Source organism: Myotis daubentonii, chromosome 1, assembly GCF_963259705.1.
Source record: "Myotis daubentonii chromosome 1, mMyoDau2.1, whole genome shotgun sequence".
NCBI lineage: Eukaryota > Metazoa > Chordata > Mammalia > Chiroptera > Vespertilionidae > Myotis > Myotis daubentonii.
In genome coordinates this window covers 108,334,492-108,360,103 of record NC_081840.1, presented here as the reverse complement: position 1 = coordinate 108,360,103, position 25,612 = coordinate 108,334,492, and the positions used below count along the sequence as shown (strand labels likewise).

General features: G+C 39.8%; 1 protein-coding gene and 1 pseudogene across 3 annotated transcripts in view; one reads left to right on the top strand and one right to left on the bottom strand.

The window, feature by feature from the left end:
• The window catches only part of PTPN9 (protein tyrosine phosphatase non-receptor type 9), a 202,965-nt gene that overhangs the window by 71,080 nt on the left and 106,273 nt on the right, over positions 1 to 25,612 (bottom strand). For all 3 annotated transcript variants that reach the window (XM_059656349.1, XM_059656331.1, XM_059656340.1), the window contains one exon: positions 22,350 to 22,455. In XM_059656349.1, the coding sequence (XP_059512332.1) occupies positions 22,350 to 22,455 (106 nt within the window). The remainder of the gene's footprint in view (positions 1 to 22,349; positions 22,456 to 25,612) is intronic.
• LOC132228200 (AN1-type zinc finger protein 5-like) lies at positions 14,941 to 15,807 on the top strand (annotated as a pseudogene).

The window sequence follows — 25,612 nt, the reverse complement described above, 5'->3', positions numbered from 1 at the left end:
ATAGAGACATAGGAACATTGATGAGAAAGAGAGAGACATCAATTGGCTGCCTCCTGTTCTGCCCACCCCTTCCCCCCACCGCCCCCAACTGTGGATTGAGCCCACAACCAGCGCATGTGCCCAGACAAGGTATCTAACTGGGGATCTCATGGTTCATGGTCAATGAGCAACCACGGAGACTCACTGGATTGACTTTTTTTTTCTATTCTTACTTTTTTACTCTCCCTTCGTTCCTTTCATATATTTTAAAAAATCTTTATTGTTGAGAGTATTACACATATTCTCTCCTACCCTCCCAATTGCTCTCTGCCACCAGATCCCACCCTGCCTCAGGCCTTTACCACCCTATTGTATGTGTCCATGAGTAATATATATATACTAGAGGCCCAGTGCATGAAATCATGCACTGGGGGTGGGGGGGATGTCCCTCAGTCTGGCCTGTGCACTCTCCCAGTCTGGGACTTACAGCTCCTTACCGCCTGCCTGCTTGCTGCTCCTTACAGCTCAACTCGCTGTTCCTTAGCACTGCCATGGAGGTGGGAGAGGCTCCCGCCATTGCCGCTGTGCTCACCAGCTGTGAGCCCCACTTCTGGCTGAGCGGAGCATCTGCACCCTGGTGGTCAGTGCACATAATAGTGACTGGTCGTTCTGGTTGTTCCACCATAATGGTCGCTTAGGCTTTTAATATATATATATATATATATATATATTATATATATATATCCCCCCCCTTGGTTAATCTCTTCCTGTGTCCACTCCCCCCTTCCCTCTGAGTTTCGTCAGTCTGTTCCGTTTCTATGCCTTCGGTTCTATTTTTTTAACCAGTTTATTGTGTTCATTAGATTCTTTGTTCATTTTGATTATTAGATTCAGTTATTGATAGATACATATTTGTTGCCATTTTATTATTAATATTTTTTATCTCTTCTTCTTCTTCTCCTTCCTCTTCTTAAAGAATACCCTTCATCATTTCATATAATACTGGTTTGGTGGTGATGAACTCCATTAGCTTTTTCTTGTTTGTGAAGCTCTTTATCTAACCCTCAATTCTAAATGAAAGCTTTGCTGGAGAAGTAATTTTGGTGGTAGGTCCTTACTACTCATCACTTTGAATATTTCTTACCAATCCCTCTGGCCAGCAAAGATTCTGTTGAGAAATCAGCTAACAGTCTTATGGATGCTCCCTTGTAGGTAACTGATGGCTTTTTTCTTGCTACTTTTAAGATCCTCTCTTTGGCATTTAAAAAAAAAATCTTTATAGTTGAAAGTATTACATGTCCCCTTTTTTTCTCCCAAGGACCACATCCAGCCCAGTCCAGCCCCTTGCCCCAGGCTTTCACCACCCTATTGTCTATGTCCATGGGATCTGCATATATGCACAAAAGGTCTTTGATTGATTACCTCCCACCCATCCACGCTCCACCATCTTCTCTCCAAGATTCCACACTCTGTTCCATGCTTCCATGTCTCTGCATCCACTCCGTTCATCAGTCTGTCTTGTTACTTAGATTCCACATATGAGTGCGATCATGTGATATTTCTCTTTCTCTGACTGACTTACTTCACTTAGCATGATACTCTCCAGGTCCCTCCATGCTGTCTCAAAGGGTAAGATATTTTCCTTTTTACTGCTGCATAGTATTCCATGGTATAAATGTACCACAGCTTTTTTTTTTTAAATATATTTTTATTGATTTTTTACAGAGAGGAACCGAGAGAGATAGAGAGCTAGAAACATCGATGAGAGAGAAACATCGATCAGCTGCCTCCTGCACATCTCAGACTGGGGATGTGCCCGCAACCCAGGTACATGCCCCTGACTGGAATCGAACCCGGGACCCTTCAGTCCGCAGGCCGACACTCTATCCACTCAGCCAAACCGGTTTCGGCTACCACAGCTTTTTTATTCACTCGTTTACTGATGGGCACTTGGGCTGTTTCCAGATCTTAGCTATTATACATTATGCTGCTATGAACATAGGGGTGCATAGATTGTTTGTGATTGTTGTTTTGGGTTTCTAAGGATATATCCCTAGAAGTGGGATCACTGGATCAAAAGGCAGTTCCAGACTTAATTTTTTGAGGAAAATCCATATTATCCTATATAATAAAAGGCTAATATGCAAATTGTCTCCTTGGGAGTTCAACCTGGCGTTTGATCGCTCGCTATGACATGCGCTGACCACCAGGGGGCGGCACAGAACATGGTGGGTGACCAGTTGTGGCGACAGGGTGCTGAGGGAGTGAGGGAAGGAGGAAGCGGGGAGGCTGGGAGGCGGGGAACATGATTGGCCCTGATCACCAGCCAGGCCTAGGGACCCTACGTGTGTACAATTTTCATGCACTGGGCCTCTAGTTTTCCATAATGGCTGCACCAATCTGCATTGTCACCAGCAGTGTACTAGGGTTCTCTTTTCTCCACATCCTCACAAGAACTTTTCATTTGATTTGTTGATGGTAGCAATTCTGACAGGTGTGAAGTGATACCTCATGTCATTTTAATTTGCATCTCTCTGATGATCATTGACTTTGAGCTTTTCATATGTCTCTTGACCATCTGTATATACCCTTTAGAGAAGTGCCTATTTAGGTCCTTTGCCCATTTTATTAAAATATATTTTTATTGATTTCAGAGAAGAAGGAGAGATAGAAACATCAATGATGAGAGAGAATCACTGATTGGCTGCCTCCTGCACACACCCTACTGGGGATTGAGCTCACAACCCGGGCATGTGCCCTTGACTAGAATTGAACCCAGAATCCTTCAGTCCACAGGCCAATGCTCTATCCACTGAGCCAAGCCATCTAGGGCTCCTTTACCCATTTTTTAATTGGATATCTTGTCTTCCTTTTGTTAAGTTGTATGAATTCCTTATATATTTTGGATATTAACCCTTTTTCAGATGTATCATTGCCAAATATGTTCTCCCATGCAATGGGGCTCCCTTTTAATATTGTTGCTGGTTTCTTTTGCTGTGCACAAATTTATTTTGATGTAGTTCCATTTATGTATTTTCTCCTTAGTTTCCTTTGCCCTAGGAAATGTATCCATAAATATTTTGCTACGAGATGTCTGAGATTTTGCTACCTATGGTTTCTTCGAGCATTTTTATGGTTTCCTGACTAAAATTTAAGTCTTTTATCCATTTTGAGTTTGTTCTTGTGTATGGTGTAAGTTGGTGATCTAGTTTCATTTTTTTTGCATGGATCTGTCCAGTTTCCCCAACACCATTTATTGAAGAGATTCTCTTGACTCCATTGTATGGTCTTGCCTTCTTTGTCAAAAAATATTTGAGTGTAATGGTTTGTGTTGATTTCTGAGGTCTCTGTTCTGTTCGATTGATCGATATACTTGTTCTTGTGCCATACCAGGCTGTTTTGATTACGGTGGCTTTGTAGTATTTGATATCTGGTAATGTGATCCCTCCAACTTTGTCTTTCGCAAGATTGCTGAAGCTATTTGGGAAATTTTTTGTTTCCATATAAATTTTTTGAGTATTTGTTCCAGATTTGTGAAATATGCTGTTGATATTTTAATAGGTATTGGATTGAATTTGTACAGTACCTTGGGTAGTATATACATTTTAATAATGTTGATTCTATCAATCCATGAACACGGAATATTCTTCCACATATTTATATCTGCTTCTACCTCCTGTAGTTTTCTACGTATAAGTCTTTTACCTCCTTGGAAAAGTTTATTCCTAAGTATCTTAATTTTATTTTTGCAATGGTAAATGGGATTGTTTGTTTAGTTTCTCTTTCTGATAATTCATTATTGGCATACAAAAAAAGCCATTGATTTTTGGGTGTTGATTTTGTATCCTGCTACATTGCCAAATTCACTTATTAAATCTAGTAGGATATTTTTTTTGTTGGAGTCTTTAGAGTTTTCTATGTACAGTATCATATCATTTGCAAATAATGGGAGTTTCCAATTTGGATGCCTTTTATTTCTTCTTCTTATCTGATTGCTGTGGCTAGGACTTTCAGTATTATGTTGAATAAGAGTGGTGAAAGCAGACATCCATGTCTTCTTCCTATTCTTAGGGGAAATGGTTTTAGTTTTGCTCTTTGAGTATGATGTTGGCTGTAGGTTTGTCATATATGGCCTTTATCATGTTGAGATACTCCTGGTATTCCCATTTTGCTAAGAGTTTTTATCAAAAATGGGTGTTGGATTTTGTCTAATGCTTTTTCTTTGTTTGTTGATATGATGTGATTTTTGTTTTTCAATTTCTTTATGTGATGTATCATGTTTATTGATTTGTGAATATTGTACCAGCCTTTCATCCCTGGAATAAGTCCCACTTGGTCATAATGTCTGATCTTTTTCATATATTGCTGGAACCAGTTTGTTAATATTTTGATGAGGATTTTAGCATTTATGCTCATCAGGAATATTGGCCTGTAGTTCTCTGTCTTTGTAGTGTCTTTATCTGGTTTTGGAATTAGGATAAAGCTGGCCTCATAAAAAGAGCTTGGAAGTGTTCCTTCCTCTTGGATTTCTTGTAAGAGTTTGAGGAGTATAGGTGTTAGTTCTTCTTTGAATGTTTCGTAAAACTCTCTTGTGAAGCCATCTAGACCCAGGATTTTGTTTTTTTGGGAGTTTTTTTGATAACTGCTTCTATTTCATCAGTTGTTATTGGCTTATTCAGGTTTTCTGGTTCTTCCTGATTCAGTTTTGGGAGATTGTATCTTCCTAGTAATTGGTCCACTTCATCCACATTGCCCAGCTTGTTGTATATTCTTACAGTCCTTTGTATTCCTGTGGGGTTAGTGGTTACTTCTCTGCTTTTGTGTCTGATTTTACATATTTGGGTCCTCTCTCTTTGTTTCTTGATTAGTCAGGCTAATGGTTCATCAATCTTGTTTATTCTTTCAAAGAACCTCTCTTGGATTATTTTTTTTCTTGTATTTTTGTTTTGTCTTTTGTTTGTTTGTTTTTTAATCTCTATGTCATTTACTTCTGCTCTAATCTTTATTATTTTGTTCCTTCTACTTACTCTTGGATTTTCTTGTTGTTCTCTTTCTGATTCTTTAAGTTTTAGGGTTAAATATTTTATTGTTAATTTTTCTTGTTTTTTGAGGTAGGCCTCTAGTGCTATGAACTTCCCTCTTAGGAAGTTTGAAGATGTCCAGAAGAGATTTTGGGTTGTTGTGTGTTCATTTTCATTTGTTTCCAGGAATTGCTACTCCAGTTTTTGTTTCTTTTTCATTTGCATGGAAAATTCTTTTCCATCCCTTCACTCTCATCCTGCATGAGTCTTTTGTGCAGAGGTGGGTGTCTTGTACACAGCATATAGTTGGGTCATGTTTTTGTATCCTTTTAGCTACTCTATGTCATTTGATTGGAGCATTTAATCTATTTACATTTAAGGTTATTGTTGATAGGTTCTTATTATTGCCATTTTAATTCTGTATGCCTAGGTTTCTCTCTCTACTTCTTCTCATTACAGCAGTCCCTTTAGCATTTCTTGTAATGCTGGCTCGGTGATGATGTACCCCTTTAGCCTTTTTTTTTTTTTTTTTGGTCTGGGAAGCTCTGAAGCATGAGCTACAGAGCGATCTGCAGGTGGCTGCTATTTGTGCTGGGTTTGAAGGCACCCAAAAGAGGCCAAGATGTGAACCTTGGTAAATTTCTGCTAGTGCCAGACATAAGGCTACTTATCAAGAGGTGTGGAGTACACTGAGTCCAGCAGATATTTGTTTAAAAGATTTTAGGAAGTTCTGAAGCCTGAGCCAGACAGGCCATTCATATGGAAAAGCTACTGCAAACAGCTTGGGTGGGGCTCCAATATTGGTGGGGTGGACTCTCAGTAATCACCATGGTGGGGCAAACAGTGTGGGCCAGGTTGATTGAGACTCAGATATGGCACTGCCAGTCAGTTCTGGGGGGCTGGTGGGATATCTCAGCATAGGAACAATGACCTCTGCCAGCATTATTGTTAGAGAAGGTTCCCCGCTAGTAATTGCCCTAATGCCAGATAATTTAGTTCCTTCCTGTAATTGCCTGGATTATTTCTAATTGCTATGCTAGCACTGGAACTCAGAAGAAGTGGGCCAAATAAATCCTTCCTTGGGCCCTTTAAGAGGACTGCCTATGTATTCGGTGCCTCCATGTCACAGCCACAAAACCCACTGGTTCCCAGATCCCAAAGTTTCAGGGACATCGCTTCCCAGTCCTGAAACACTGGACTGAAGGTTCTGGTTTGGAGCTGGGACTCCTTGCTCCACAGAGGAGGCCTCCTCAGCCAAGACATCCCTCCAGATTAAAAACATGCCCAATGTGGGTGTCGGACCAGCCATTCTGTGCATCTGCCCCGCTTACTAATTTCAATGTAGTTTATTTTTTCAAAAAATTTTTTGGTAATGTATTTTTATTGATTTCAGAGAAGAAGGTAGAGGGGGAGAGAGATAGAAACATCAATGATGAGAGGGAATCATTGATTGGCTGCCTCCTATACGCCCCCTATAGGGGACTGAGCCTGCAACCTGGGCATGTGCCCTTGGCCGGAGTTGAACCCGGGGCCCTTCAGTCCGCAGACCAACGCTCTACCCACTGAGCCAAACCGGCTACGGCTCAATGTAGTTTCTTCTTTAATTCTCTACTTGTAGGACTTCCATTCAGCCAGATTTTAGATGGTTCTAAATGATGGTTGTGCTCTACTGTAACTGTAATTTTGATGTGGTTGTGGGAGGCAGTGAATACGGAGGTTACCTACACTGCCATCTTCTCATACTCTGTCGTACCCTTTATCCATCTCATATACTTTACTTTATTTTATTATTCTTGTTCTCTTTTCTCTTTCCTAATTACCTTTACTCTTATGGTTGTTTTTTCTGTTGTTATTGGGTTCTTTTGTATGTTTTTGTTCTTTTTCTTGTCTTGTTTTGTTCTGTCAGCATCTGTATAACAGCTCACACAACATGGTCAGGGTTGAGCCTTACAGTCAGCCAGCCTGAGGGAAGGTCCCACCCACGAATGGGACAACAACAATCAAGACCCAATTACAACAATAAAGCCCAAATAACACACACAATGGACAGTTTTAGAGCATCCAGTTTAGGAGACCAAGGAAAGTATACCACTGGGTCCCACAGGACACTTACTACATAAGACTAACAGCAAAGACTGGTAGTCATAGCAGTTCTTTCTAAAACAGAAATAAACACAGAGAGCAGATTTCTGTGGATGGCCTGCTGCTCTCCCATACTGCCGGCAGTATTGGAATAAACACTCATATATGATTCAACCCTGTCTCTGCTTAATTGGCTCAAGTAGTGACAGGCAGCATGGACTCACTGATTGTCTGGTTACATATTCTAGTGACCATGAAGGTATGTAAGCAAGAGACTCCTCTGAGGAAAGTATCGGGAATCCCGCTTGCTGCCTGAATTCTTTATTTGCAGTGCTGCCAGGTATTTTCCTGTTTTGAGTTGCAGCTGCAGCCTCAGCAATCCCTATTGTCTCACCTGAGACCTAAGTTGAATCAAGTGTATTTGTAGGAGGAATCAAGCCTGTTTGTATGGCACTTTCAGCCGTGGGCAAACTATGGCCCGCGGGCCGGATCTGGCCCGTTTGAAATGAATAAAACTAAAAAAAAAAAAAGACCGTACCCTTTTATGTAATGATGTTTACTTTGAACTTATATTAGTTCACACAAACACTCCATCCATGCTTTTGTTCTAGCCCTCTGGTCCAGTTTAAAAACCCATTGTGGCCCTCGAGTCAAAAAGTTTGCCCACCCCTGCCTAGAAGCACTTGCTGCCTCTCATCCGGGCTTCCTTGTAAGGCAGAGGTTCTCAACCTGTGGGTCACGACCCATTTGGGGGTCGAACGACCCTTTTACAGGGGTCACCTAAGACCATCAGAAAACACATATATAGCCCTAACCGGTTTGGCTCAGCAGATAGAGCTTCGGCCTGCGGACTCAAGGGTCCCAGGTTCAATTCTGGTCAAGGGCATGTACCTTGGTTGCAGGCATCCCCAGTTGGGGGCGTGCAAGAGGCAGCTGATCGATGTTTCTCTCTCATCGATGTTTCTAACTCTCTATCCCTCTCCCCTCCTCTCTGTAAAAAATCAATAAAATATATTTAAAAAAAAAAGAAAGAAAACACATATATAATTACATATTGTTTTTGTGATTAATCACTATGCTTTAATTATGTTCAATTTGTAACAATGAAAATACATCCTGCATATCAGATATTTACATTACGGTTCATAACAGTAGCAAAGTTACAGCTATGAAGTAGCAACGAAAATTAATTTTATGGTTGGGGTCACCACAACATGAGGAACTGTATTAAAGGGTCGCGGCATTAGGAAGGAGCATGCTGTGAAGTTCTTATCTGTGGGTTGTACGTGCCTATAAATATTGTACATAACATGTCTCTGTTGATTGTTGTTTTGTGTTTGTTGTTTGCTTTAATTTGTTTAAAGATGGGGCACATCCCACTTTGCTAGGGACCCCAGCTACTTGTGGCAGGCTGGACCTGTGGCAGGGATTGCAGGAACTTCCTACCAGCTGCCAAGAATTCTTAATCTTGGGGACCCTCCCTGCCCTCCCTCTCAAGACATCAACCACTGGAAACTCTTAGTGAAAGTTCTTGTCTGTCTGTGATGTAACTTGGTTCCTGGTGTTCTTTGCTTGCTTTCTTTTTTTTTTTTTCTTTTTTTTTTATTCTTTTTTAAAAAATATATTTTATTGATTTTTTACAGAGAGGAAGGAAGAGAGATAGAGAGTCAGAAACATCGATGAGAGAGAAACATCGATCAGCAGCCTCCCGCACATCTCCTACTGGGGATGTGCCCACAACCCAGGTACATGCCCTTGACCGGAATCGAACCTGGGACCCTTCAGTCCACAGGCCGACGCTCTATCCACTGAGCCAAACCGGTTTTGGCGTTTTGCTTGCTTTCTTATCTTGGGGGACATAGTTTGCTCTTCACCATTTTATAAACATAAGGAATCCTCACTCTGTTGTTTGGGCTTTGTGCCACTCAGAACGCATTTGCTGTGCTGGGTTAGTGTGAGATAAGATTCTAAGGCTAATGTCCCAGTCCACCCTTTTGAGAGTACTCATTTATTTACAGGGCTTTTGTTTGTTTTTAGGATCTCTTCTCATATATAAGATTTCATATTGTTAGTCTACTCAGAAAGAAAAGATATGGGGGGAAAAATCTTCTAAACACCCCAAGTCTTTTTCCTAGGAGGAACAGACCTGCAGAAGTGCCCTCCAGCAGGCTGCAGAAATAGCAGTGGGGGCCACTCCAAAATGGCAAATAAAAATAAAATAAAATAGTACTTTCACATTAAAGCTGCTGGAGACCGGTGAGTTATTCCTGTTACAAAACTTGCCAAGAAAATGCCTTGGGTAATAATAATTGGTTTTAAAATCTCAAAGTTGTAAAGGCAAAATAATATAACTAAAATGAAGGGTATATAATAAAGCTTTTCTTCAGTGGTAGTTATATAAGCCTAAACATCGTTTTCCAAAGACTTTGGTAACTTAAAACTTTGGAGGAATTTGCTGGGTTAAATAGTAAAAATTATTAACTATCTAGGTAGTTTGAAATAACAAGATACTGAAATATTAATTAATCTGAGTTTGCCTCATATGAAAATCTAGAGGATGGATTTGAATGAATAAGTCTTGTATTTTATTTGAAATCTCTTAAAATCAATAGATACAGAGGCAGAGCTGCCTCAAACAGATTGTCAAACTGCAGCGGGAAGGCCGGGGAGGGTTGGGGGGCAGGAGGTAGGGGGGTAAGAGATCAACTAAAGGACTTGTATGCATGCATATAAGCATAACCAATGGACATAAGACACTGGGTGGTAGGGGAGGCTAGGGGACTGTCTAGGGCGGGGGGATAAAATGGATACATATGTAATACCCTTTGTAATACTTTAAGCAATAAAAAAAAAAAAGAAAAAAGAAAAAAAAAAAAAAAGAAATCTCTTAAAATGTGAATATTGCTAATCTGGGGAATGTTACCTATATGTCACCTAAAAAAAAGGTTTCTAAGGGTTAGGAATTCTAACTAACTGGAAAGAAATTATGGTTTTGGTGAAATAAAAGGCATGAGGCATGGAGATGCATTTTGAAGGAAAAAGAAAGTGGATTCTAAAGCTGGTTATTTCTGAAAGTTGTTAGGTTTGTGAATAAAGGTTTGTGAAAGTTATAGAATGTTTGTAAAGTAAGTTGTATAAATGATACAGGCCAGTGAGCTAGGAGTAATAGAATAGGGAAATTGAGATAGTTAAACAGCAATTTGGAGCCATCTAGTAAATCCTATCTTCCCTAAACCACGGACAGTTAAGAGTAAATGATTTGCATTTTGCCTCCCAAACCAGAAGGTAAATAGCTTATATCAACCTACTCAGGGAGACAGATAGCAGAAATCCAATTAGTATCATGTGCTGACCATACCCAAGGACAAATGAAGTCAGAGAATAAACCTCATTTTGGTTAGTCCTTTCCTAGTCTTAAAAGGGAAAAAGTTTTTCCTGTTTTTGCCCAGGGAACAAACATTCTATAAGTAATTGAAATGGTTATATGTTATATTAATCAGGTACTTGATTATTTAAAAAAAAAAAAGGCATCTTAATCATGGGAAGTGAAGGTTGCTATCCTATATTTGTGTTTAATACCCTTTTGTCACCTTGAATGCATAATAATAATAATACCTGATTTTTTGGTAAAATAAGTTTGACAACCTTTCCAGGGTTTGAATTTTAAGATACTTTTTCTTTTTCTTTTTTTTGTTATGTACCTTTTATTGAGATGGTAAAAGATACATCCATTCATTCAATAATTATTTATTAGGCAAGATACTTTTCCTTAACCTCGAATTGGCTTTAGGTCATTCCAATAGGCCCTGCAATGCCTCAAGGATTTGTTTTCTCTCATGAAGGAAAATTTTCTGCTTAAGGTGAAGTATGGTAGCAATCATCTCAGGTAGAAACTGTAGTTTAACTCTAACCCTGCTGTTTGGTTTCAGTACTTATTTTCTTGCTAAAGTAATAGAAACGTTATTTTAATTTTCTGAATTATATAAATCACCCCATTCGATTAAATACCCTATTGATTGTAATGTGAATATCCCATTGGTTGTGGTCATACTGGTCTCAGAAAGCACATTTTCCTTTACCTGGGAAGAACAGCACAATTATCCCAAGGTCAGAGGGCTCCAGTTAACGTGTCCCTGTTGACCCAGTGATCCGGAGACCCAAAAACTGTAATTTAGATAACATGCTTAAGTAAACTGCTTTTTTGCAGAACAGGTTCCTCATTCCAGACCCGAGGGCTCTAGATAATGTGTTTCTGTCAATTCAGTGATCCGGAGACCCAAAACTAACATGCATGCTTAAGTAAAACTGCTTCTGCTTCTGTAAACTGCTTTTTTGCAAACCAGGTTCCTCATTCCAAACCTTGAGATGTAATCAATACCTTTGTGATCTTTGCCTATATAAATCTGGTGTTGGGGCTGGGGCGGACATTATGAGATCTGGGAGAGCGAAATGCCCCCTCTTAGTCCCGGATTTACAATAAATGTGACTCTTTAATTCGACTTCTTGAGGCATCCTTGTGTGATTCTCAGGGTACAACAAAGGTACATGGGAAGCTTTGTCAAATAAAGAAATAATTATATCCTATTTATATATGCATATTAAATAGATTCTGATGTGTTTTCATTTACAACTAATTGTTAGTTATAATATTGTGGAATATTACATTTTGCAGAAAAGACAATATTCCATTATAATCAAGTCCATAACCATCTCATTTTAAATTTCTTCTTGTAATTTAGAGACAGTCACTGTTGTGTTATAATGCATCTGAAAAAATATACATCTTCTGAGGGATCCATGGAAAGGACTGACATTTTCAGATCATCCCCTTCAAACTGGATGAAAATTATTAGAACTCTATAAAGTATCTGGATTTGTAGATACTTATACAAAGTAGAAGGAAAAATTAGAAGAAAAAAATTTAATTCTGGGCCTGAATGAACTGTAAATAATTATATAGTTTCGGTAACTTTTGTTGAAAGTATTGCTGATTCTTAAACTTTTTGTTTGTCAGATATAAGGAAGTATCTTTAAAGCAATTTCATAAATTATAGATTTTTCTCCCTACCTGTCCCTCCAGAATTTGGCGGTTCTTAATAAATGGCAATATAATTCTGTACATGAGTTAAATAAGACCTATTTCCAACTGTGGTTATGTTAACCAAGACTTTGACTGGAATGTCATGTCTGAGAGAGACATGCTGGGACTCTGGATGTCACCAGAAAGCTTTAAGAATGAAGCCAATAAAAGCAACTTGGAGAAAGCCTGGTACCTTGCTTGGTCACATGGTTCATAGCAGTCTTTTCAGCTAAGGAATAAATGTTGCTTTCCTGAGAGATGGCAAAGAAGGAACCTCAAGATATCATTGGGGACCTCAACTTGAGAACTTCACCCATATCCATAGGTATTGCAGGCAAACCTGATGGCAGCTAGGTGAATCAGCTTCTTTGCTCTGCAGGGCTAATTAAAACTTGATCATGAGTTCCCAGCAAAGCATTTAAAAAAAAAAAAAAAAAAGCCTACGTGGTCAACTGTTATTCTTATTGTGTTTATGCAAAGAATCAGGCCAAATTGTCTTTAATAAAAATGAGGGTGATTTTAGGGAGAAAAATTTTGTTTCAATAGGAAATATTAGGACTGAAATGTTTTTGTTTTTCTTTCACCAGACCATTTGTCATAATTCTTGCTGTTCTAACTTTTGCCCAATACTAAATTTTAGAACACAGTTTGTCTCCACCAGGCTACAAGCCCTGCTCACACTCAGGGAATACCACCTCTAGACAACATTGCCACCTCCTTCTATGACCAGACCTCATCATCCCTCTGACAGAGAGCAAGGATCTCTTGGCTCTGAAAGAAAAACTTTATCCCTCCGCAGCATGAAGCAGTTACAGAAGATACCCTGCATCTCCTATCTCTGAAAGAATTCAGAGCCAAGATCCTTGAGGGTATGACGTAGGCAGTTAGACCTGAACAGAGCAAGGACGATGGGCCAACCAGAGGAGAAATGGACAAGACCCTGAGGAATGTTTCTAGTCACTCCAACTGCTCTGATGCAGGCAATGGAGGAACCTGTGTAGAACTGACCTTTACATTTTGCTGAGTAGGAGTTGGGACACCTATTGATAATATATAAAATTATTCCAATCATTTTGGGAAGTCATATACAGGGACCTTTATATGTTGGAAACCACTGTCTGGGAAAAGGATGCAGGGATGTTTCCCCTAAAGTTGCTGCAATCGTTCCCTGTGGCGAATGTCTGACTTTTACCCGGTGTTCTAGCTACTGTCTTTAATTATCTAATAACTACAGTATGAATTGTTCTGATAATTTCACCCTCCCTTATAGTAATGGACATATTAAGCCACTGGCTGGTTGGTTTCTGATGTGTGGGATACCTGCTTATTCATATACTCCTGCCATCAGCACTGGGGGGCCCTGTTCCTTAGGATGACTGTCTTTATGCCTCAGAAACATTACAGGGTCTGAACCAAAAGAGACTTTCTCAAGGCCATGGCACTGGATAGCAATGACAATCTCCACCTGTGGAGTCCTGCTGAATATATTGCTTTGACCACGTTTGTTATGCTGGCAATGGTAGGCTCCCTTAAAGTGACCTGGCTGGCTTGTAACATGGTAAAAGTCCTAAATGCCACCTCCAGGGCTATACAGGGGATAAATCAAGAGCTGAGCCAGGTCAGGGAAGCAGTTCTAGAAAATCTGGCAGCAATAGATTATTTGCTATTACAGCATAACCATGGTTGTAAGGAATTTAAAGGAATGTGCTGTTTTAATCTTTCTGACAATTCTCAGTTGATAGATCACATATCCAAGACCCTGCACTTAGTGTATCCCATCCCTGGAAACTGTTTTCAAGGCAGAAGCAAATGCAGTCCAGTAGGATGAAACTTTTTTAAATTTTTATTATTGATTTCAGAGAGGAAGGGAGAGGGAGAGAGAGATAGAAACATCAATGATGAGAGAGAATCATTGATTGAGGCCTCCTGCATGCCCCCTTCTGGGGATCAAGCCTGCAACCTGGGCATGTGCCCTTGACTGGAATCAAACCTGGGACCCTTCCATCCACAGGCTGACATTCTATCTACTGAGCCACCCAGCTAGGGCAAGATGAGACTTTTTCATCTAAAACTAATCTCATAGATATGAGATGATAGAAATATCAGTGGGGAAATGTTAGGAGCAAAAATAAAAATATTGGGGACTAGCTATGTTTATGGGAAATATTAATCATGCTCTGTTAACCATAATTGCCTTGGGTTGGTTAAAGAAAGGATATTCTGACCTTGCTGGGAGTTGTACACCCCCAGGACCTGGTAGTCAACCTCGTACCTGGAAATCAACCTTGGAACCATTGTTATTCAGGAACTGCCTATTATCATGGAAAGATTAACAATCTTATCGCCCAAACAATGGAGTCCCACCCCAGCCTCCTACTTCCCCATGCCTGTAATCCCTACTTCCCCTTGTAATCTTTGTCTTACCTTATATAAGCAGCTGGCTTATGGGGGCTGCAGAACAGATTTTTGTGGATGACCTGCTGCTCTCCCATACTGCCAGCAGTACTGGAATAAACCTCATATATGATTCAAAAAAAGAAAAAGAAAAGAAAAGAAACAAACACAAAAATACAGCTAAAATGGGGAGACAAAGAAACAACCCCAAATGAAAGAAAAAGAGGAAGCTCCAGAAAAAGAGTAAAATGAAATGGAGGCAATCAATTGATAAGATACAGAGTTCAGAGTAATGGTTATAAAGCTGCTCAAGAAACTTAGTGAAAACTACAAGGAACTTAATAGGAATCAAAAGGAACTTAGTGGGAACAACATTGACATGAAAAAGAAGTTAGAAACCATGACTAAGAACTAGTCGGAAGTGAAGAATACCATCAAGGATACACTGGGAGGAATTAAAAGTAGGATGGCTGGACAGAGAGAAACATTGAAAGGGGGAAGAGAGACAGAGAGAAACATGAAAAGGAGAAGAGAGACAGACAGAAACATCGAACTATCTCACATCGATATCCCACATGCATTGTGATGCAACTACAGAAAAATATGGCTCAGGAGACTAACCAGACCCCAGGGCCCATGCTGTGTAGTACAGGATGTAGCATTTATGGGAATCCTAGGACAAATGGAATGTGTTCTATTTGCTACAAAGAACATCTTTAGAGGCAGCAGAATAGTGGCAGAATGAACCCAATGGGGACAGCTAGTGGTTCCAACAGTCCTACCTCAGATTCTACATCTGTGCAAAGAACAGACGCTAGTTTAAACAACTGTGAAGGTGCTGCTGGCAGCACGTCTGAAAAATCAAGAAATGTGCCTGTGGCTGCCTTGCCTGTAACTCAGCAAAGGATAGAAATGAGCATTTCAAATGCTCATTTGAAATGAGAGGACAAAATAACTACCCTGAAAACAGAGGTGTCAGAGCCAGTTGTCACTCAGCCCAGTTCATCAGTTTCTCAACCCAGTACTTCTCAAAGTGAAGAAAAAGCTCCTGAGTTACCCAAACCAAAGAAGAATAGATGTTTCATGTGCAGAAAGAAAGTTGGCCTTACAGGGTTTGACTGCTGATGTGGAAATTCGTTTTGTGGACTTCACTGTTACTCTGACAAGCACAACTGTCTGTATGATTACAAAGCAGAAGCTGCGGCAAAAATCAGAAAAAAGAATCCAGAGAATATAAATTACTACTTGTGAAGAGACTGAAACTTTGTTTTTATCTACACTAATAAAAGAGAAACACGCAAATTTGCGTCTCTCCGCTACACCCACCAGCCAATCAGGATGAGTATGCAAATTAACCCAACAAAGATGCCGGTTAATTTGCATATGCAGGCGCAGAGCAAAGACTGAAGACTGAAGATGACTAAAGACTGAAGAGCATTATAAACTTTTGAACAATAATAGATACAGAGGCAGAGCTGCCTCAAACAGATTGTCAAACTGCAGCGGGAAGGCCGGGGAGGGTTGGGGGGCAGGAGGTAGGGGGGTAAGAGATCAACTAAAGGACTTGTATGCATGCATATAAGCATAACCAATGGACATAAGACACTGGGTGATAGGGGAGGCTAGGGGACTGTCTAGGGCGGGGGGATAAAATGGATACATATGTAATACCCTTTGTAATACTTTAAGCAATAAAAAAAAAAAAAGTAAAAAAAAAAAAAAAGACTGAAGAGGCTTGGCTTCTCCACTGCAGCTGGAGCGAAGGCCTGGGTCCCGGGTGCCAGAGGAAACCGGTGCTGGCAGCCAGGGAAGGCAGGCCTATTGCACAAATCTCTTTGTGCAACAGGCCTCAAGTTTTAATATATCATAAGAAAATATTAAAGAGCAGGTGGTTGGCCATTTTCCTTTGATGTTCTCCGGAGTTTTACTTTGTACTACTTGTCTGTCTTATAATTGATATTTTAGAATCTTTGGGTGTTTGTTACAGGCAGAATTGGATAAATACAGCCCTATAAAATGTATATGCCCTCCCTTGAATAAAATTGGATGAAAATCTGCATATCAAAATGAATTTCACAGATAACGCAGACAAAATTTAGTCCCTACGTGCCAAACAAAACACATGAACTCTCTGCATGTTTGCAGCATACCTGCCTTTTGGGAATGTATCAAGGTATAATCTTTGGCTAGTGTTATGTGCCAGTATTTTTCTAAAATTAGTACACCAGAAAAGGACTGGCAGTCTACTTCTATCATAGTTAAGCTTCACCATGTTAATTTCTACAACATGTTCACTGGAAGCAGGAAGAAGTTAATAAAGAGGGTCAGACCTTTCCATGAAACCAGTATTTGATGCCATATGTATGCCTGGCTAATTGGTCTAAAAGCTGTCAAATAAGACATTCTGTGAAAGGTAAACATCGCAATTGGTTATGAGTAAAAGCATCAAGCAATAGGGTCTTGGAGTTATCATTGAAGCTTATTGTGCTGGCCTGCACCAGAAGATGTCTGCATTACTCATTGCTAAAAATGTGTAGCACAGAACTGCACTAGGATTAATTTGTTCACAAGAAGAAATTAAAACTCTGCATTTGGTTTCCACATACAGCAGCTCTATTGAATAACATGCATCTGAATTTTAAGTTGCAAAGGTACTGAACAGTTAATTTTTCATGTGCATCTTCGGTTGAATGTTTTGGTTCAAGAAAGAATGTTTAGAGCTTTTTTAAAGACTTCAGTTCTTAATGTAACGGTACTCTTCTGCATGAAAAATCATAACCAACATGGCTGCAGTAGACTTCTTACTGTCATCCAGCACCACTTGCAGAGGGCAGCTTTATCATCTTAATTGTACTTGAGTGTAGGACTCTAGTGTTCTTGGGTGTGTTGCATGGCTGCATTATTTATAGCATTGTATAATAACAACTAGAAGAGGCAGTATACTTCATTGATGCTTGTCTGGTAATATCACTTCTGTGTTATAATGGAAGATTTTCTATGATGTATGAAACTTGTGTTCTTCTACATAAATGAGTATAGTTAGATTAGTGTTGTGGTAATGCCTGTTTTCATCTGTAAATAGTCAAGTATGTACATGAGGCACTACTTCTGATTTATTGCAGTGCTCAGTCTTAGTTTTACTTTTATTCTTAAAGCATTCAATTTTGCTTTCAAGTCTTTGTATCTTAGTTCTGAGTTAGATTTGCAGATGTATACAGATAGTTCATATTTATGTATTGTACATAATCATGCTATCCAGCATTGATGCTATATTGTATTATGTAAATAATAAAAGCCATGTACAGAGGGGGAAAAAAAGTAGGCTGGCTGATGCAGAAGATAGAATCAGTGATTTGAAAAAAAAAAGCCAATCAACAACAACAAAATTTTTTAAAAAATTAGAATAGTTTATGGAACTTTGGGACAACATGGAACAACAATATTTACATCATAGGGGTGCCACAAGAAGAGAGTGAGCAAAGGATAGAAAACCTGTTTCAAGAAACAATGACAAAATCCTAGCCAGTTTGGCTCAGCGTTTAGAGTGTTGGCCCACAGACTGAAGGGTAATGCATTTGGTCAAGGGCGTGTACCTCAACTGCAGGCTTGATCCCTGACCTGGTCAAAGTATGTGCGCAGGCAACCAATTGAGGTGTCCTAAGTATAGCCCAACCACAGTGATTAGAGCGTTGGCCCTTGGACTGAAGGATCTTGGGTTCGATTCCAATCAAGGACACATACCTTGGTTGCAGGTTCAATCCCCAGTTGGGGTGAGTCCAGAAGACAACCAATCAATGTGTCTCTCACATTGATGTTTCTCTCTCTCTCTGCCTCTCCCCCTCCCTTCCACTCTTTCTAATAATCAATGGAAAAAATATCCTCGGGTGAAGAAAAACAACAAAAAAGACAGAAAATGTACCTAACCTGGTGAAAGAAAAAATCACACATGTTCAGGAAGCAGAATCCCAATCAAGATGAACACAAGGAGACTCACACCAAGACACATCATAATTAAAATGGCAAACACTGAAGACAGAGAGAGAATTTTAAGGGCACCAAGAGAAAGAGTGGATATAAAGGCTGTGGTATATTTACACAATTGAATACTATGAGGCTGTAAAAAATGAGATCTTAACCTTTGCAATAGCATGGATGGACTTGGAGATTATTATGTTAAACAAAATAAACCAGTCACAGAGAGACAAATACCATATGATCACACTAATATTTCCAGTCTAATGAACAAAATAAACTGACAAAATAGAACCAGAGACATGGATACATGGAACAGACTGACAAATGTCAGAGGGGAAGAGGGTGAGAGGGACTGGATGAAGGGAAGTGAAGGAATTAGCTAAAGAACATATATGTTTAGCCCATGGACACAGATAATAGTGTGGCGAGGACTAAGGAAGGGGGATAGGGCCTGGGTGGAGGTGGTAAAAGGGGGAAAATGGGGGACATCTACAATAGTGTCAACAATAAAATATTTAAATTAAAAAAAAGAAGTGTGACATCACCAAGTGTTAGAGAGTGTAGGGAGCGGCTCTAGGGTCAAGCCTTGGGCTGACCTGTGGTCCGACCACAAACAAGTCCCAGCCTGGAGGGCAGATCTCTCCTAGCATAATTAAGCCTGACCTTGTAGTCCTCCCTAATTCCTTCCTAAGTAGCTAATGGGCTGTGGAAGGTGCAGGTAGTGTTGCCAAAACAAGAACATTTGTATACATGTTAATCTACCCTTGTTTTAATCAGACTATAAAATAAAGCATCGGCTTGCAGGCTGGGTCTTTTGTGTCCTCATTCAGGCACGGGAGATTCACTGAGCCCCAGCTGTATTTATTTGTCTTTTCTTCAACCCTTCACCGCCCCTCCTCAGGTTCACCCTTGGCCGTGCTGGCGTGGCACAGGAGAGGATGTGGACCAAAGGAAATTTTACACATGGCAGGTGGGTACAACCATTTAGGAAAACAATTTGACACTATTTTATGAAGTTGAACCTTCAAAGACCCAATAATTTTACTCCTAGGTATATACTCTAGAGCAGGGGTGGGGAATGTCTGGCCCGCAGGCTATATGAGGTACACAAAATCATTTGGTCTAGCCCTGCCAAGGCATTAGGGATAAGTTAATAAAATGTTTGGCCCATGAATGATGTTATAAATATCCAAATGGCCCTTGGAAGAAACAAGGTTCCCTACCATTGCTCTAGAACATAACATTCTCAACAGGGGTGACACTACCCTCAAGGGGATAAAATAGTTTTGAGGAGAGTAGGGTACAGACAAAAAAATCATACTCTTTTTAATGCATAAAGCACTGATATGCAGTCAATACATCTGTGGTATTAGAATTTTATTAGAAGAGGACTAACTTGAGGGGAAGGGTGATGTCTATGAAAGGCTCCTAAGTGAGGCAATAATGAAAAAACATTTGAGAAACCATGACCTAGAGATACACATGCACACATGCACAAGAAGAAAAGTATAAAAGTATTCATAGCAGTACTATTCATAGCAAAAATCAGGAAACAATTCAAGGAGCCATTAGTAGAAAAGCAGATGAATAAATTGATATATATGCACCAACGGATGACGAATTAAAAAGTAACAATACTTCAACTATCAATAAAAAGGAGTAAATCACAGCTACATACCACAAGAGGAATTTCAGTAAAATAATGAGTGAAAAATTCAAGTCCCAGAAAACAACTGTAATAGTAAATCAACACCTCTAGAAATCTAGTTCCTCAGTACTCCCAAGTGAGGTCCTGGAACAAAGACTCCATAGACTCCTAGATGAATGTTTGTCACTCAGTGGGTCCTGAATTTAATTTAATAGGTCATAACTAACATTTTAAACATATGAAATAGAAGAGAATAATCAAAATGACTGCTCACAGTAAGGGTAAAGCTTGTTTTGTTTTATAAATATGTATACACAGATACACACATCCCTACCCACAGATTCTAAAATCTAAATAATTCTGAAAACCTTAAATTTCTTTCATAAGTTTGGTGCAAAAATTCACAGGGCAGCCTGGCCAGTGTGGCTCAATGGTTGAGCATTGACATATGAGCCAGGAGGTCACAGTTCAATTCCCGATCAGGCACATACCCATGTTGCGGTCCCCAGTAAGGGATGTGCAGGAGGCAGCCGATCAATGATTCTTATCCTTGATGTTTCTATCTCTCTCTCCCTCTTCCTTTCTCTCTGAAATCAATAATATATATATATATATATTTTTTTTTAAATTCACAGGGCAGCCCTAACAGGTTTGGCTCAGTGGATAGAGCATCGGCCTGCAGACTGAAAGGTCCCAGGTTCGATTCCAGTCAAGGACATGTTCCTTGATTGCAGGCACATTCCCAGTTGGAGGTGTGCTGGAGGCAGCTGATTGATGTTTCTCTCTCATCGATGTTTCTAACTCTCTATCCCTCTCCCTCTCTGTAAAAATCAATAAAATATATATTTTTAAAAGTTAGCGAAAACTAATCTGAAATGCCCTAGGCTATTCATAGCCTTTATTCTTTTTCTTTTTTATTAAAATATATTTTTATTGATTTCAGAGAGGAAGGGAGAGGGAGAGAGAGATAGAAACATCAATGATGAGAGAGAACCATTGATCGGCTGCCTCCTGCACAACTGGGGATCGAGACCACAACCCGGGCATAAGCCCTTGACTGGAATTGAACCTGGGATCCTTCAGTCCGAAGTCCAACGCTCTATCCACTGAGCCAAACCAGCTAGGGCAGCCTTTATTCTTTTACACTCCTTATAATACATTCCATTGCAGAAATATTAATGTTTGGTTATAGCATGGTATACATGTTATCTTCTTTTTTTAAAATGTATTTTTATTGATTTCAGAGATGAAGGGAGAGGGATAGAGAGATAGAAACATCAATAATGAGAGAGTCATTGATTGGCTGCCCCTGCATACCCCCTACTGAGGATCAAGCCCACAACCGGGGCATGTGCCCTTGACCGGAATTGAACCCGGGACCCTTCAGTCCACAAGCCGATGCTCTATCCACTGAGACAAACCAGCTAGGGCCATGTTATCTTTTAAAGTTCAAGATATTACAAAAGCCTTCTGGACAGAAGAGTTTGTGATAAGTGATTAAGAACCTTATCTATGTATGTAACTTTACATATTTGTGCACTAAGTCATAATGTAAAACATATTTCTGGCCCTAGCAGGGTGGCTCAGTTGCTTAGAATGTTGACCCATATACCTAAAGGTTGTGGGTCGATTCCTGTTCAAGGCATACACCTAGAATGTGGGTGTAATCTCTGGTCAGGGCAAGTACAAAGGGAGGCAATAGATAGATATTTCTCTCTCTTCCTCTCTCCCTCTCTCCCTCTCTCTCTCCTTTCCTCTCTCTCTAAAATTAATAAAAACATATCCTCGAGTGAGGATTAAAAAAAATTGTAATTAAAAAAACCCCCACACATATTTCTGACTAGGTTGAGTTAAAGTCTGAAAGTCCTGGCTAATGACAGTTTTCATGGACACTGGCCACTTCATTCATTCTTATTCTACAAAACTCCAGGAAAGAGACATGCCACACTTTTATGATTCAGAATGTTCTTGTGCATTTCTTATTTAAATTCTTCCCATTTTACTTTTAAGACCATTTCTTGTTCTGAGGAAGCAGTAATCAGTCATCTTTTATAGGTGGCCTTTAAATGGAACACAATGTCTAAAATTTACATCATTCCTAAATTCAAAGAATAGAAAAAAAAGTATCCTAACCTTTAAAGGAGTTAAGAGGGCCCTGTCACAGCCTTACCTTCAGCAGGTTTAGGACTTTCTTGCCAAGATCCAGCTCAAAGTTGGTATAATTAGAACCACACATGTCATAGATAAACACCAGTCCATTTCTCTGAGTTTCAAAGCTGTAAAGCAACCATTGAACAAAAACATTTAAGTAATCAGATGAATGAGGCAGATTGAAAGCCTGGGGCAAAAACAAAAGCATGGGACACATTTGGGACCAAAATAACCACCTCCCTGAACACTAGCCTTACAAAAAGATGATTTACCTTTGGTATCTGCTATGCTTATTGTGATAGTGTGATTTGTAATAAGAACTATATATTTGGTCTTTGACCCTGCTCCTGGCATTATTCTGAAAACTCTTGGAATTTCCTAAGTGAAGAGCTCAATAAAGGTGTCTGTTGTCATTGAGGTGACTGCTGGAATGTCACTAAGTTACTAAGGATGGGTGCTGGTTGCCAGGGAAACCAAACACTTTCAGCTCCATCCCCACCTGGGAAGGAAGTGTGAGGGAGGGGCTAGAGACTAAGTTCAATCACTAATGGATAATGATTTATTCTGTCACACCTAAGTAATGAGGACTCCATAAAAATTCAGAAGGATGGGGTCCAAAGAGCTTCCAAGTTGATGAACATGTTGAGGTATTGGGAGAATGGCTCTCTCAGAGAGGGTATGGAAACTCCGTGCTCCTTCCTCATATCTTGCTCTATGCATCCCTTCCATCTGCCTGTTCCTGGTTTATATCCTTTTATCATAAATCGGTAATCTAGTAAGTAAAATATTGCTCTGAGTTCTGTGAGTCATTCTAGCAAATTCATCAAATTCAAGGAATGGGTGGTTGAAACCTCTGATCTACACAGCCTATTGGTCAGAAGCAGACGTGACAACCTGGACTTGCCATTGGTATCTGAAGGGGGTAGAAGGAGACAGTGTTTAGGACTGAAAATCCTTAACCTGTGGGACCTGAGGCTATCTCCAGGTAGACAGTGTCAGAACTGAGGTGAATTGTGGACCCCTGAGCTGGTGTGAAAGAACTGCTTGATATAGTGTTGGGAAAAGCCTCACATGTTAGAATTGGGATTGGAATCATACTTACTGATGCATATTTGTCCAGATTTATCAAGTACAAATCTCCTAAGTTGAGAATGTTCCAGAGTATCTAGGTTATTGAAATTTAAACTGTTTTCTTGTATGTATCTGAATCTGCCTATCCAAATTCTATATAACATTCCATGTTCAGCTCAAAAGTTTCCTCTTCCATGAAGATCTGTCTCCGTGATAACTATAATCAAATGTACTGCCTGCCATACTTCTCCTTCTTGAAGCCCCACAAATCTTCCTGTGGATCTTTATTACAGCTCTTAAAATATACCAACTTTGTATAGTTATCTGATTCTCTCCTAGAGTGGAAATGGGTTTTGTTCACTCATTATCCCCAACAGTCCCTAGCACAGTCCTTGCAACACAGGCCCATAATGATTGGTCGCTGAATTGTAATCCAATGGACTGGAAGCTATCACGAACAAACTCTAAGCTTAATGACTGTGAATTTGTATCTTTTGACTTGTAGGAAGAGAACCCACAAATAGTCTTTGGAAAACATCCTCAAAAGTAAATTGGCCCAAGCCAGTTTGGCTCAGTGGATAGAGCATCAGTCTGTGGACTGAAGGATCCCGGGTTTGATTTCCTGCCAAGGGTACATACCTTGGTTGCAGGTCAGGGCACGTGCAAGGAGGCAACCAATCAATGTGTCTCTCTCACATCGATGTTTCTCTCTCTCTGTCTCTCCCTGTCCCTTCCACTCTCTCTAAAAATCAATGGAATCTACCTCTGTAATTTACTCAAGAAATGTTTTCTTACATAAAAAAAGGTAAACTGAAAGGTGGTGAGCCTATTCCAAAATTGAAGTTGGGAACACATGAAGATACGAAAAGTATTCCTCAGTGCAACCTTAATTGCTAAGTACTTTCCAAAGTTGCCTCTTCTACCAAGCCAGATCCTTACTTGTTTTAGTCTATACACAAAATAAATTATTACTTAACTGGACTATTCACAGGTAATTGCAAGAGTTTTCACATTTATTTAAAATTGAGAAAAATTTTTGGCTCAAAACACGATCCTGAAATCAGGGTCTCATGTTATTTTGTACACTAATTTTTTGTATTACCTCCTGGAAGCCTCTATACCTTTATCCTTTCAATAAAATCTAAGACAGAAGCACCAATTCACAAAGTAGTATTTTAAAAATATCTAATTGTGAGGTACACCCAAGTTTCTCTAGCAGCCCCTTCAAATGGCCCCTATTATGCTAAATCTTGACTCTTTTTATGACCCCAGAGAGATTATGATTCATCAAGAGCAAAGATGCTATTAATCGAATGGCACCATTACTATCCAGGTCTAGAGACTTCTCATTTCTTCACAAACTCATCAAAGACCAAATTCAAAGAATTATAGAATTTCCCCTCACAGCTCCAGCTTGAGGCAGGAGACTGAAACAGAGAGAAGACAGTGCCAGAAGAAATAGAATTTAATTTTTTAAAAGTATTTTTTTATTGATTTCAGAGAGGAAAGGAGAGGGAGAGAGAGATAGAAACATCAATGATGAGAGAGAATCATTGATTGGTTGCTTCCTGCACGTCCTCCCCTCCCCCCAAAGGGGATCGAGCCTGCAACCTGGACATGTGCCCTTGACTAGAATCGAACCCAAGACCCTTCAGTTCACAGGCCAAATCTCTAGCCACTGAGCCAAACTGGCTAGGGCAATTTTTTTTTTTTTAAATCCTTACCCGAGGATATTTTTTCCATTGATTTTTAGAGAGAGTGGAAGAGAGAGGGAAAGACAGACAGAAATATCGATAGAGCATTGGCCAGGGCCCAGGCCGGGGAGGAGCATGTAACCAAGGTACATGTCCTTGACCAGAATCCAACCTGGTACCCTTTGGTCCCCAGGCTGGCATGGACCAAAGGACACTGAGTCAAACTGGCTAGGGCTAGAATTTAATTTTTAAAAAGCAATCTTACAAAATGATGCAGGTTCTATATTTCCAAAAACTGTTCATCCTCTGAATGCACATGAAATAAATAAAAATGGGATAGGATTTTCACTTTTCTGGGTATAGAATATGAGGTTTACAATAATAGTTAATTCCCTACTAAGAATAATTGCTTCCCTCCTGAATTTGATTCCTGAGCTGGATGCTACTGGGAACACCAAGAAGTTTAAAACACAGTCCTTCAAATGCTTCAAAAAAATCGAGGGGAGGGGTGAATGAG